Raw genomic sequence first — 12,896 nt, 5'->3', positions numbered from 1 at the left:
TGAAACATTTATTATTGAAGCTGTGTAATCTTTAAAATATTAACAAAACAATTCCAAAATTTTTGTATGTAGTGAAATATAAATTTTTTTCATTAACTTGTAGAGTTCATAGCATATTTCTAAGATTCAAAGACAGGCCAGTGTATTACTGCCAAAACATTTGTGTCTTACAGTTCAATTTATCAGATACGTATCATGGACTGAGATTAACAAAAGCTTACATAAAAATAAATTGGTTAGTCCTTAAGGTATAACAAAACATTAATTTTGATGCAAAAGACTTAAAAAACACTTGCATTGCAAACAGAAATATGCATTAACAGTTGCATATTTCTGAAAGCTCTGCTAATCTTTAAATCTGTGCATGACTGTTTTGTATGGGAAAGCAGTAATGGGTAGATTGGTGGAAATCCTACCCATGCTGGTCTAATTTCTCAACAAATCATGTTTTTAACCCCTTCCCTCCCAAAAATCCACAATTGTTATACAGATTGTATTATATTTTTTTTCAAAACTGATAGTGTCCTATGCTTTTTATTTAAGTATTATTATACACACTTTCATGAATATTCCTCTGATGCCCTTTTTCAGTACATCATCCCTAATATGTGGTTTATATAAATGTAATGTATATAAACATATATTTCTGCAGTGAAGCAATATAATACTGTACCCTTAATTCATAATAAGTTTGGGAAAGTATGCACTGATTATTGATCTATTATTCCTACTGTTTTTGTAATTTTATGCCAAATTGTATAGTCTCAGTTGCTCATCAACAGATGATCAGATAGAATTTTTTTTAACAGCATGTGAGTGTACCACAGCAATCACAAGGCTAAGTGATTAATCTCACATCACTTCTCTCTTTCCAAGAAATTGTGACTATAATTGAATTATGAAATTGTGGAAAGCTCCTAGCCTTGATGATTTTCCAATTGATTAGTTCATATATATTATCTCCTACTATATTGTGGCTAACTGCTGAGGATTCTTCCAGTAGAATCTTACCTCCCCAGTTTCAATTATAGTCCTTGATCTACTATGTATTCCATTTATAGGGATATTTCATTGATTAAAGTAAGTGTTAATATGTTAACAACAATTGGTGGGTGTTATTCAACAGTGCATTCAGTTTAGGCTAGATTTACATGAGGCTATCAAATTCTGATATTAGATTTTCATTTGATGTATTTGCTTTAACTCAGAATATCTGGAATCCATCATCTTTTGATGTGGCTCCTTAGAGGTTACTGGTGTGGATCTTGATTGGTGTTCCCAGCATTTTAATATTTCCATTAATATGTTTTATCCCCAAATCACATGTAATTACAAATAATATGCTTTCTCATTGGTTGAACTGATATTGTTGAACATGTGAAAATTTACTTTCTTTCCTTTTTAATTTGGCTCTAGAAGCTCCTGAATGCTGAAAATATTAAAACATTTATATGGGGAGGCAAAATATAAAACTTAATATATGGGTGACATATTTTATAGATAAACCAGAAATTCATTTTCACAAATATCCTTCAGTTTTACATTATCTTGGGTTACAGTATAAATTGGAACGAATCAGACTTGATCTTCCTAGAGGTCATGAAGAATTTGGACTTAAGTATTTGGAATATACTTTGGGTTCTGATTTTGGGGTACTTTTATTCCCATGAAGTTGTTTCAATTAGCAGTTTAACATCAAGGGTGATTTACATTATTTCATATAATTTCTAGTAAATTTATATACTGTTAAATAATATTCTATGGTTGGTGCATAATTCAAGATTTTCATTATATACAATGCAGTTGTTCAAAAAGTAGTTTTAACTTTATATACTTACAGGCTAATAATAATTAAACATTTATTTTAATTTAGATTACTGATTAGGATGAGACATTTCAGAATTCAGCTTCTCTCTGGGCTCACCTTGAAAGCTATTATTTGACCCCCATTAAAATCATGGCAGACAATGGGATCCTATTTTATAACACATCTATCTATCTATCTATCTATCTATCTATCTATCTATCTATCTATCTATCTATCTCTATATCTATCTATCTATCTATCTATCTATCTATCTATCTATCTATCATTATTCATGACATGCTCATATTATGGAATAAATCCAGTTTAAAAATAGCCGATAAATCTATTTTGGAGGTAAACTGCGCCTCTTGTAATATTAGTATTTTGGACCAGTCAAGTTCTGATGGTGCAGTTTTTAAAACTTTAATAACTTAAATTTTTAATAATTTAAATTGAATTTGATTTATCTCACAGTGCTTCTTTTTACTCAAACATTTATTATTTGGACTAATGTATTCAACATCTGTTAGACATTTTGGTGGAATCAGATGAAGTTTCAAATTGTCATATTCACCTCAGAGAAAACTGATGAAGAGTCTGATCAGAGCTGAAAAGAAACTGACAGGTTCATGGTAGACTGGAATGAAGCAGGGCCAGAAAAGAGGATAGCAGATAGCTCTGCCTGTCCTCTTTAGGTCCTAGAGAATATCAACAGTTGAAAGTGTGAAAGATAAGACATAGTGACACCTGAACCATAGGGCTTGCAAAATAAACAACTCCCCCATTTTCTAATTAGATTAGCAACAGTAGAATCTCTAGGAAAACACCTCTGCTTCAGCATATAGACTTGCTCATTACAGTGTTGCTAACAACTGAAGTCTTCCATTCATTTGTATGTAACTTTGACCAAACTGTTTCTTAATTGCCTGGACCTGCTTGTTGTGATCTCGTACCATTAACTCAGTGTAATATCCTCAGTACTGTGGCGCACTGAACTAGTATATTTTGCTTTTCAGCTTCAAGCCTAGCTTTCATTTGATGAATCTTCCTTATATTCTCATCTTATAAGTTATTAATTACTGCTTCTAGCCTTAGAACACAGAGCCAACATTTAATTTTTGCAAATATTTGAAGAAACTGAATGATATTGATATTATTTATGTTACCTTTAGAATAATGGTTGAATGGCCTGTTCTTTTAAATCATAGTGGAGTGTTGTTTAAGGGCTGTATAATTGGTCTCTTTATCTTAAAAGAAAAAAAGTACAGAATACCACTGAAAAACAAAATATTGAATATAATAAATATTTCAGAGAATATTTAATATTTGCTCTGCTACTATGGGAGTGGGCAGCTTTGCTAAATTTACATTTAAATAAATAAATAATACTGATATGTAATTCAAGAATGGGGACGGTAACTTGTGGTCTGGGCAAGTCCTATTTTGCTAATTTTGGACTGCAATCCATAGCATTGTTAAATGACCTTTTGCCACTTCTTGGGTGTCAGAATGCATATATTCTTCATAGTTTTATCCCAAATATTTGGAATTTATTAAGATATAAAGATATGCGAACAACAGCATAATAAGAAAAAAACCATAATATTTAACAGTGCACTAAAGAAAAACAAAACAATACCTAATGGTATGAATCCAATCCAATTTCTGGGAATGGAACATAAACCACCCTGCTCTAGGGCCTGTAGATTGTTGATATAAATTTATCAACATTTGAATTAGTCTTATTTTTAACAAAGGAGCGAGGAGGAGGTTGTTTGAGAAATTTGGGCAAACTTTTTAGAGTTGTTTCATTTATGATACCATCTTTTCTTTTTTTAATTTTAATGTGTCACAATGTTATCAAACTAAATACTTTTTTTTTCATTTTACACTATTTAGTTTAATAAAATATATGTTTAAAAATCATAACTCAGTTTGTAGAGTGAGCTTAGGACACTCATCAATTCTGTAGTTAAACATAGCTCGGAGAGTTGCTGTGAAGAGAAAATGGAAGAGATGGGAAGCCTCATTCCTGAGTTATTTGAAAAATGAATAGGTAGATAGATAAACATTTATCAAATATAAGATTTAAAAGGTTTAAATTTATATGTCTAAGAGCTAATTATTAAACTGATTAAGTGCATTTGAACATGACATTTAGCCTTAATCATAACATAGTTTGGGACAAGCACATTCTTTGGTAGCTTCCCTGGATAATTGTTGTTCTTCCTACAAGTATCTGAAGTAATTTTTATTTTAAAGTTGCTGTCTTGTAGGATGGTTATGCATGTCATCTGTATACAGATAGTCCTCATTTAGCAACATCAGTTGGGACCAGCAACTCAATTGTTAAGTGAAGCAGTCGCTAAGTGAAACTGCGATTGTGCTTATGATCTTACTTCAGCTTTCTTTTGCTTTACAGACTTAGGAAGGTTATTAATGTGAGGGCTGGTTGCAAAGTTACTTTTTCATCATTTTGCAACTGCGAATGGTCACTAAACAAGGCAGTTGCTAAATGAGGACCACCTGTACTAGACTGTGCTAATTCTAGTACTATAAAACCTGGTACACATTGTGAATTGCATCATGCAGGTAATCATATTCTTTGTTGAGATAAAATGCTTAATTATTTTTCAAAAGTTACGGAGTGATTTGCAAGCATTGCAACTATCCTTATTCACCACTTAACAGTGTTATAGTTAAGTGTGGTGTGCAGTGGCAGTTACTAGAACAAATCTGTTGACATTTTTGATGTAAAATAAAAGTATTGCTGACATAGATATTCACAGGATCAACCACTTTGTGTGTGAATGTGAAAGCAGCATTGAGCTGCTGTAATGCAAGCTCTCTGCTTTTTGTATGTCCGTAGGACATTATGTCACATGTACAAAGGGGGCAGAGCTCGCCTCATGTTAGTGCAACACTGTTGGTCATTTGTACCCACTCCCAGCCAATGGATACCACTGACTGAAGAATACCTTTGCATTTTAATTTGCATTTTATTCATGTGTGTCTGTGACCCGGAAACAAAACCAATAATTATTCTAAATTTCATAACTCATGTTTACTTAAAATATTTTTGTTTTTAAGATCTCTTAAGTGTAAATAGTCAGTCTTTCTGTCCTTATACCTGTTCAGAGCTGATAAAATGGAGCAAAGAACAATTCTTGAGTTCTTACTCTATTCAGATCCTCATTATTGGTGGTAAACAGGTTGCTAATGTTGTTAATCACATTGGAGCTAAAAATCTGCGGAGAAGGGAGAGGGTCTCTTCTTTTGTGTTAATCATTTCCTACTGATAACCTGTAGCATTGGTGACAGGTTCCTGTTTGCCTTGAAAGTGATGGTGCTGAGACACAAGGTTGCTAAGAGCTGTCAGATGACACTTGCTCACATGAGACCATTAAGAGGGTGTCACAGCCTGTTTTAAAACAAGTTTGCAACTGAAGAGTCAGTGAGAAGGCAGCTACCTCTCTGTTGAAGGCCATCTGGTTAGGTCTTGTGATCAAATAATTGCTAGTTACGGAATCATACCAGGAAACATGACAATTGGAGTTCTCCTTTGCTAACAGCAAGCTGGCAGAATTTAGAAGAACAAACAAGTTATGCTATGCTTTTAAAAAAGTTATTGACTATAACTTTTAACAGTAAACTATTACATTTTATCTAAAGAAGCAATACTGATTGCACAGCATATTCAGTCATGATTTTTTCTTAAGAAAAAAGCCAAATCAGTGCTAGCCAGTTTTTGCCTGACATTCCTCTCATCAGTGGCTCATTGTTACCCAGTAATCTTCATGGATACTTAAATATAAACTGGTTATTTCGAAGAAACCATGTGTATGGCAGCATGTCTGTGAACTCAAAATGTGTGGAGGTACATCAAAAACATCCAAGAGCACAAGTAACCAGGCACAGAACTCAAGGGAAAGTCATTGTTCCCCTACTTCGCTAGTGAATAGCTTTTCAAAACCAAGGGTGGATAAAGTGAAGAAATCAGTTGTGGCAGAAAAGAGCTCTGAACTTTCGAAGAGATTTGCTGGAGAACTATCCAAAAGGTATGAAAGCTTAATGTAAAACTGGCTTTGAGTGGGGTGAGAGGCAATGTTGCATTTCTGTTAATATGCAAGTTTTTTTCTAGGCAATCATCTGCCATTAATTCTTTTCAATACTGAAATGTTTGGTTCAGTGTTAACAAATTATTGTGTAAATTCTGTTGAATGTGATTACAATCAGTTGTACATTTTTTTGAAACTTAAATTTATTCCATTCCATTTCTGCAGCAATTTGTGGTTGCTTGCAAGAAAATCCATACATATTCACTGTTTGCTTAGGAAAATTCAGAAAGAGAAATAAGGAATGAATGTGTTTCTAAGGTTTCCTGGTTTAGAAGTTGTAGGTTTCCTAAAACTACATTAAAATGCAAATCAAATGATTATTTTCCCCATTTCTTGCTAACCTATTTTAATTTAAGAGTAGCACTGTTGAGATGGGAATTATCTGTTTTAATACCTGTACCTGAAGCCATACTTCATCCATTTCACAGTAAATGTTGCATCCACTGTTGATATTCAGCATGAGTTCCGAAAAAGGATGATAGCTGATAAAGAGACAATGTAGGGATGAAATAGTAGCATCCTGTTAAAGTTACTGCTTTAGCAACATTGCATGCATGTGACTATAAGCAGTAGCTGGCAACTTGTATGTGAAGAGTTGGACAGTTTAGCTAATTAGGAGTTGTATGTTGGGGACGAATAATTGATTAAGAACAAAAATTTCTGAATGTTTTTAGATGCAAATAGAAATAAAAAATGTTCTGATGTAAAAATAGTTCAGTTAGGCAGAAATTATTAAACAGATAAGAATTTTTGCCATTGGCACTTGTTAAATATTGCAGTACACTACTATTGTTAAATTGGAAAAATGTATTAATAAGTCAAAATTAGAGGAAAAATAATTACTGTCTTTTGTAAAAAAAAAAAAAAAAAACCTTAGGGTGGAAGGGGGGTCCCTGATTAAGAAAGAAAGATTCAGTAGATGGGTGTTTGCTTGTTGCTTTTTAAAAAATTGTATAAATTCCTTTTGAAACTTAAGTGGAATAAAACCTGTTCTATTTAGGTGCAAGCAGAGACAAAAATTATGCACCACTTTTCATTATAGAATAATTCTTCAATATTGAGATGAAATTTTGCAGGTTTTGAAAAATTTGGATAGATCAATATTGTTTCCTATTATTTGTGGTCTGTTACGGTAAAGCTTAATAGAACATAATATTAATACCATACAGTATAAGAGCCAAAAGCAGTTCAGAAAAGAAGCCTAGGTAAAGGAGTCCTGATATGTTCATTAAGGCAACTGTATTTTCAGATCACAGCAGATGGCAGTATGTACAGGTAGTTCTTGGCTTGCGTCCATTTGTTCAACTGTTTAAAGTTATGGCAGTGCTGAAAAAATGGACTTACAACCAGTTATCAAAGTTCTGGCTGTTGCAGCATTCCCATGGTCAAGTGATTGCAATCCGGGCACTTGAGTGGTCAATGGGGAAGCCAGCAGGAAAGGTCTCAAGTCACCCCAAGTAATTTGCTCCCATTGCTTTTTCTCCTGAGGAGCCTGCTATAGAGAATGAGATCCCAGGGATCTCGTACTCTGTAATGTGTGTCCACCCACAGCACTCAGCCACAGCCTCCGCCAACCCACCCGAGGCCTGTATCAGCGCTCCTGTGGCCTCCGCAAACCTGCCCAAAGCCTCTGTTGGCCCTCCCGCAACCCCCACTGACCTGCCCACACTCCCTAGTGCCTGTCTACAGCACCCCCTCCTACATGCCTTCCCTGTGCTCCTTATCTGGAACTCCTGCCTCTTCCCGCTTCCTGAGATTACAACGGCAACCAGGACTGCCAGGATTGCCGTCGCTAAGTGATGTGGTCACATGACATCTCGCTTTATGACTGCATTATAAATTGCCTTCATAACCCGAGGACTACCTGTAGTGGTTGAACTCACAAGATACGTAGGATTGTATATAGTATTAGTATGATACTAAGATATCCCAGAGTGGTTGATTAAACTGAAGAGTTTAAAAATAAAATCTACAGGAGGGTAGTGGCAAACCATTTCCATGTTGTTGCCAAGAAAACTCAATCGACACCTCTGGGTGGTTGCCACAGGTTGAGGTTAGTTTGAGGAAATCTTTACCTTTAGGATGGAAGTCCACTCATTCCTGCTGCAGGGCTACCAACAGGATTTGACATTGTTGCACATCTGCTCAGGCCCATACATCCTAGGAGAATCACTACCAACTTTAGGAACTTCCTGCCCCCATTTTGCCTTTCCAGCAACATTGCTTATTCATTAATTCCTTCTAAGCAGTTTGTAGACTTCACACCAAGACACAGCAGTAAATGTTAGTTCTCTTACACTTAACCCGTTATTCAGAAATTGGCTTAACTTGGGAAAAGGCTCTCAGACATGACTCAGGTACATTAGAAACTTTACTGCAGACAAGAATTAAGCCTTATATACAACAGATGATTAGCCCTCTGCAGTACAAAGAAGTTAAAGATTTGATATAGGTCAGTGCTCCAGAGTTGAAATTAGAAAATTTCCTTGCCCCTTTCTAAATTAATAGATACCTGGCAATTCTGATGGCCGTGACAGGCAGCTGAATTATATTTACATAATGACTCTCTTTAGCTTGTAAGCCAGTTCTTGCCACCTCAAAAGATTCAGCCTGTATAGGATATAATGTTAAAAATGGAGGTGGTTCCTTTTCTACTAGCCCAGTAGACTGTGGTAAGCTTCTTCCTCATTCTTCACTGAACGTATCTATATATTTTACTTTCATTAGAAATAAAGTGTATTCCTAAAAATGCCTTATTCTTTTAAGTAGATAACCAATATGATTTTGATCCAGAGGGTTTCACTGGATTAGCTATTTCAAATTCTAAATTCACTATATATTTCAGTAACCATTTAACATTGTCATATGCTTCAAGATGCTGCATAAATACATCTTGTGAAGCATAAATAGCATGAACACAAGCTTCTTGTGAAGCATAAATACAATAAATATAAGCATAAATACAATATTGTGAAGACCCTATGTGCAACTTGAAGACACCTTAGCCCCTACTAAAGTCTGATTTCAATGTCTTTATCCTAAACATACTAACCAAGTATGAACAAAGCCCTTCCCTCTGCCCCTCTTCACTTTTGATTTCTTAACTGTCTTGCCTGATCATAAAAAAGTATGGTCTGGAGAATTCAGCACATTTAAACAGAGTCATCAACAGGGCAAATGGCCAGGGTGGGGTGGGGGTTGAGGGAGTAACAAAAGCGCAACAACCTCCACAAGTGACATTGCACGTAAGAAAGGGGCAGACTTTCTTGCATCACAATAATATGACTCTGTTTTTGTTACTTTTCCAGAAGTGCTGGATTTTGTGTATGCCTTTGCATTTAGTAAGTGAGCCAGATCTCTTTATCAGTAGTTCTGGCCATATAGTCATACTAAGTGAGTCAAAAATCACCTTTTGAGGGATACATGGTCCCTTCCCACATTCTCCTGGTATTTTGTGATCTCTTATATCAGGAAAATTATAGCAAAGCTTTGTGGCATCACTAGGCCCTTACCCTCTGAGCAAGTAGGCAGGCAGTAATAGTATAGCTTGATTAGGGTACTCAAGTGTTTAGGAGGAGGTATGTTCTATGTTACCAGGTCTTGGCAGTGGGCTCTCTAATGGTGAGGCTAAATTTTTAGCCATTCTTTCTCTCTATTTCTTTTTCTTGGAAGACATGGAATGCAAAATGGGTCAATTGTTGAGGTTTAAATATTCCCATGACACACCTGAATAGGTGGAGTTAATTTAATCCTATGTATGACTGGGTTTGTTTTGTCTTAAATCTAACCCTGGGTGTTGATTAATTAGTTCAATTAATCTCTTTTTGGTGTTCTCATAACATACTAACTTCCCTTCTCTGTTGACCCTGGTAAAAATTTTGTGGGAACAAGTTCAAAGGCCTGTATGCTATTTTGTAACTTCAGATTGTTCTAATAATAATATTGCCTTAATACAGATTTTTGAATGCTCTAAATAAGTCAACTAACTAGTGTGCCTCATTGTTTTGTATAATTCCTGATCATTAGGTTAAGAATTGTATCAGTTCAAAGCATTTAGCAACTCCCAGAAATTCTAGTAGCATCAGCAGTGAGTTTTCACTCAAAATAACTGGAGGGTGCTTACATACCTATTCTAAATTCTTTGTGTAGCTATTGCTTGGTGGAATAGAAAACTTACAAAGTAGAATAAAATACTAGTTTCATTGAAGATTTGAAGATGCTGTAGCATATTCTTTCTGTCTCATATATGTATCTGAGAGAGCCAGTATGATATAATGGGTAAGCATGGAGACCAAGATTTTAGGCTTTCCTTAGGCATGGAAGCTGGCTGGATGAGTTTAGTCCAGTCATTCTCTCTCAGCCCTAGACAGCCCCCAATATTGTGAATTTTCCTTGCATATTTTTTTCCCCATGGGTTTTTCTTTGTGATAATTTTGACTGCCACCCATTCTTTTTCCAGTGTAAGAGTTACTTCTCACACTAATAGGGTTGACACTTATCAAAATAGTGAATAGATGGACACTGCCTCTTCTTCACAAAAGAGGGGAATGTCTGGCCTTCTATCTAGAAAACATGGAAAAAAATAATTTTGCTACCCCAAATTGCTTATATATAGGTGGTTCATTTGAAAGCAGTATATTTGATGGAATTGTTGTGTTATAAGTTTCACCTTCCTCTCTACTGTTAATTAGAGCTCCTGAGTTCCCATTCCTTAGATTAACTGTTTCCATCCCAGACTGTTGGGTTTGCCAGTGGAAAAAACTCTTGTATAATTCTCTTCATTCTTTCTTGTATTTACAACTCATAGCTGGTCCTGTTCTGGGTTTGATCTAAATGAAATCCGCTTGATAGTGTATCAAGACTGTGAGAGACGGGGCAGACAAGTCTTGTTTGATTCTACAGCTGTCCGAAAGATTGATAAGACACAGTTTCAGGTAAGTTTTTATTATTTTTTTCATGTGATAAAAATTATTTTGCAATTGTAAGTAATGTTTTATTGCATTTGATCTATTAACATTTACAAGAGAAATTAAATTCCCCCACTTAATAAAAAAATATGAAATTAAAACAAATAAATAATATAGAATTAGGAAAAAAGTAATGGAATAAGGGTAAACTAAAGCATTATATATATATGTGAGTGTGTGTTTTAAAAAGCTCACAGCAAACTAATATTAAATCACATTGTCTTTAGTCTATGGTCTGTAGTTCTTGTTAGGTGCTTTGCTTTATTAAGAGTAGTAAATGTGTTAACATCCTTCAAGCAAAATAAAATAGATAATTCAACAAGGGATATTAAGCACTCTCTCTTATTTTAATATCGAGAGCAAGAAAGAAAATATACTCCCTTAATTTTGTATCTCTGTCTTAAGAAGGCAGAGAAATCTCACTTAGGAAGTTGTTTTAAATGAATAGCTGCATGTAAAGTATCAAATGTGGATAATGAGAACATTCTTAATTATAAAGCATAAATTCATATAAGTAGCTTGTCATGTCTCACTGGAGAATAAGTAGAAAAATAAAGATAAGCCTGCCTCAAATCAAGCTCAACCCATGATGACTTCATGGACACTTCCTTGAAGTTTTCACGGTAGGAATATGGAACTGATTTGCCATTGCATGTTTTTTTCAACTAGCCTACTTTGTGTAAGACCTCCCATCCAAGTACTGATCAGGCCTCACAGAGCTTAGCTTCTGAGCCAAACGAGTTCAGTTAGGTATTGCCACTTCTAGGACTAGGGGATAAGTACCATTAAATAGGTAAACAGGGTTATGCAAAGTGCAAAAAGAGTCGTTGGTGTTCATTGGTAGTAAGTAGAAGAAATTAAAGGCAAGAAACAAGAAGAAAAAAAATCTAACCCTATTTTACACCAGTAATATTCACTAGAACTCTCCATAACTTTCTACCATAGAAAACTATACTGCCCATTACTTTCTACCATCATTTGCACTTCTTAAAATTTCTCCATCCATTTCCCCATTTTTAATGAACATTCTACTAAGATGCATAAATTCATCAACTTTATAGTTTTTCACCATATGCATATAATTTGCTGTCCTTTTCCCCTATCAGACACAACTACCTTAGTCTTTGATACGTTAATATTCAGAACCATAGTCCTTGATCCATTATATGATCTGTCTAACATTCACTGTAAATCATTCAGGTACTTGGTCAAAAACTTGACATCATCTGCAAAGCAAAATGCCAACATATTAACATCCCTATTAACACCTCTAATGACCAAGGAGACACCACACAACTCTGTCTTCTTCCCTACTCAATGGTGAATTATTTACTAAGTATTTCATTTAGTCTTATGCATGCTTTACTTTCATCATATATTGCTCTTACCACATTCAGCAGACAACCAAGCCTGTTCATAGCATCAGACACTTTCTCTAAATCCACAAATGTAGAATAATTTTTCTGCAAATTTGTACATATCTGTGAAGGAATGGTTGGATGAAGGCCACGCTCGGAGAGATAAGCATTCCCTTAGCCCCCAACAGGAGCGTGGGAAGTTTAAGAAGATGAGACTGGCACCACCCTAAGGAATTCACGGTGTTTTGGCTTGCTGGCTTGGGAAGTTAGATTCAGTCTGGAGAGATTTCTGTCTTGAGGTGGAAGCTAATAAACGCAACAGAACTGTATCTGCACTGTCTCAGGGAGTTCTTTGGGGTGAACCTGACATCAATCTCTCCAGACTGAATCTAACTTCCCAAGCCAGCAAGCCAAAACACCATGAATTCCTTAGGGTGGTGCCAGTCTCATCTTCTTAAACTTCCCACGCTCCTGTTGGTGGCTAAGGGAATGCTTATCTCCCCGAGCGCGGCCTTCATCCAACCATTCCTTCACCATATCTCAGTGACCAGCAAAAATCTGGACTGCCCACTCTCTACCTAGCATAAAGCCATAATTCCCAAATGTTGCTCATTCTTACTTCTCAAATTACACCCTTTTAATTAGA

General features: G+C 35.3%; 1 protein-coding gene across 4 annotated transcripts in view; it reads left to right on the top strand.

The window, feature by feature from the left end:
* Positions 1-12,896, top strand: part of FNIP2 (folliculin interacting protein 2) — an 80,142-nt gene that overhangs the window by 21,047 nt on the left and 46,199 nt on the right. For 2 of the 4 annotated variants that reach the window (XM_088132712.1, XM_088132713.1), the window contains exon 2: positions 10,733-10,859. In XM_088132712.1, coding sequence (XP_087988838.1) covers positions 10,733-10,859 — 127 coding nt within the window. Of the gene's footprint in view, positions 1-5,583; positions 5,866-10,732; positions 10,860-12,896 lie in introns of those variants that run through there. The other 2 variants (XM_088132714.1, XM_088132711.1) reach the window with 2 other exon arrangements.

This window comes from Python bivittatus, unplaced genomic scaffold (assembly GCF_059951505.1).
Source record: "Python bivittatus isolate LINGU-HERP-01145 unplaced genomic scaffold, Pbiv_v1 ctg000070_np1212, whole genome shotgun sequence".
Taxonomy (NCBI): domain Eukaryota; kingdom Metazoa; phylum Chordata; class Lepidosauria; order Squamata; family Pythonidae; genus Python; species Python bivittatus.
This window is presented reverse-complemented; position numbering and strand designations above follow the sequence as displayed.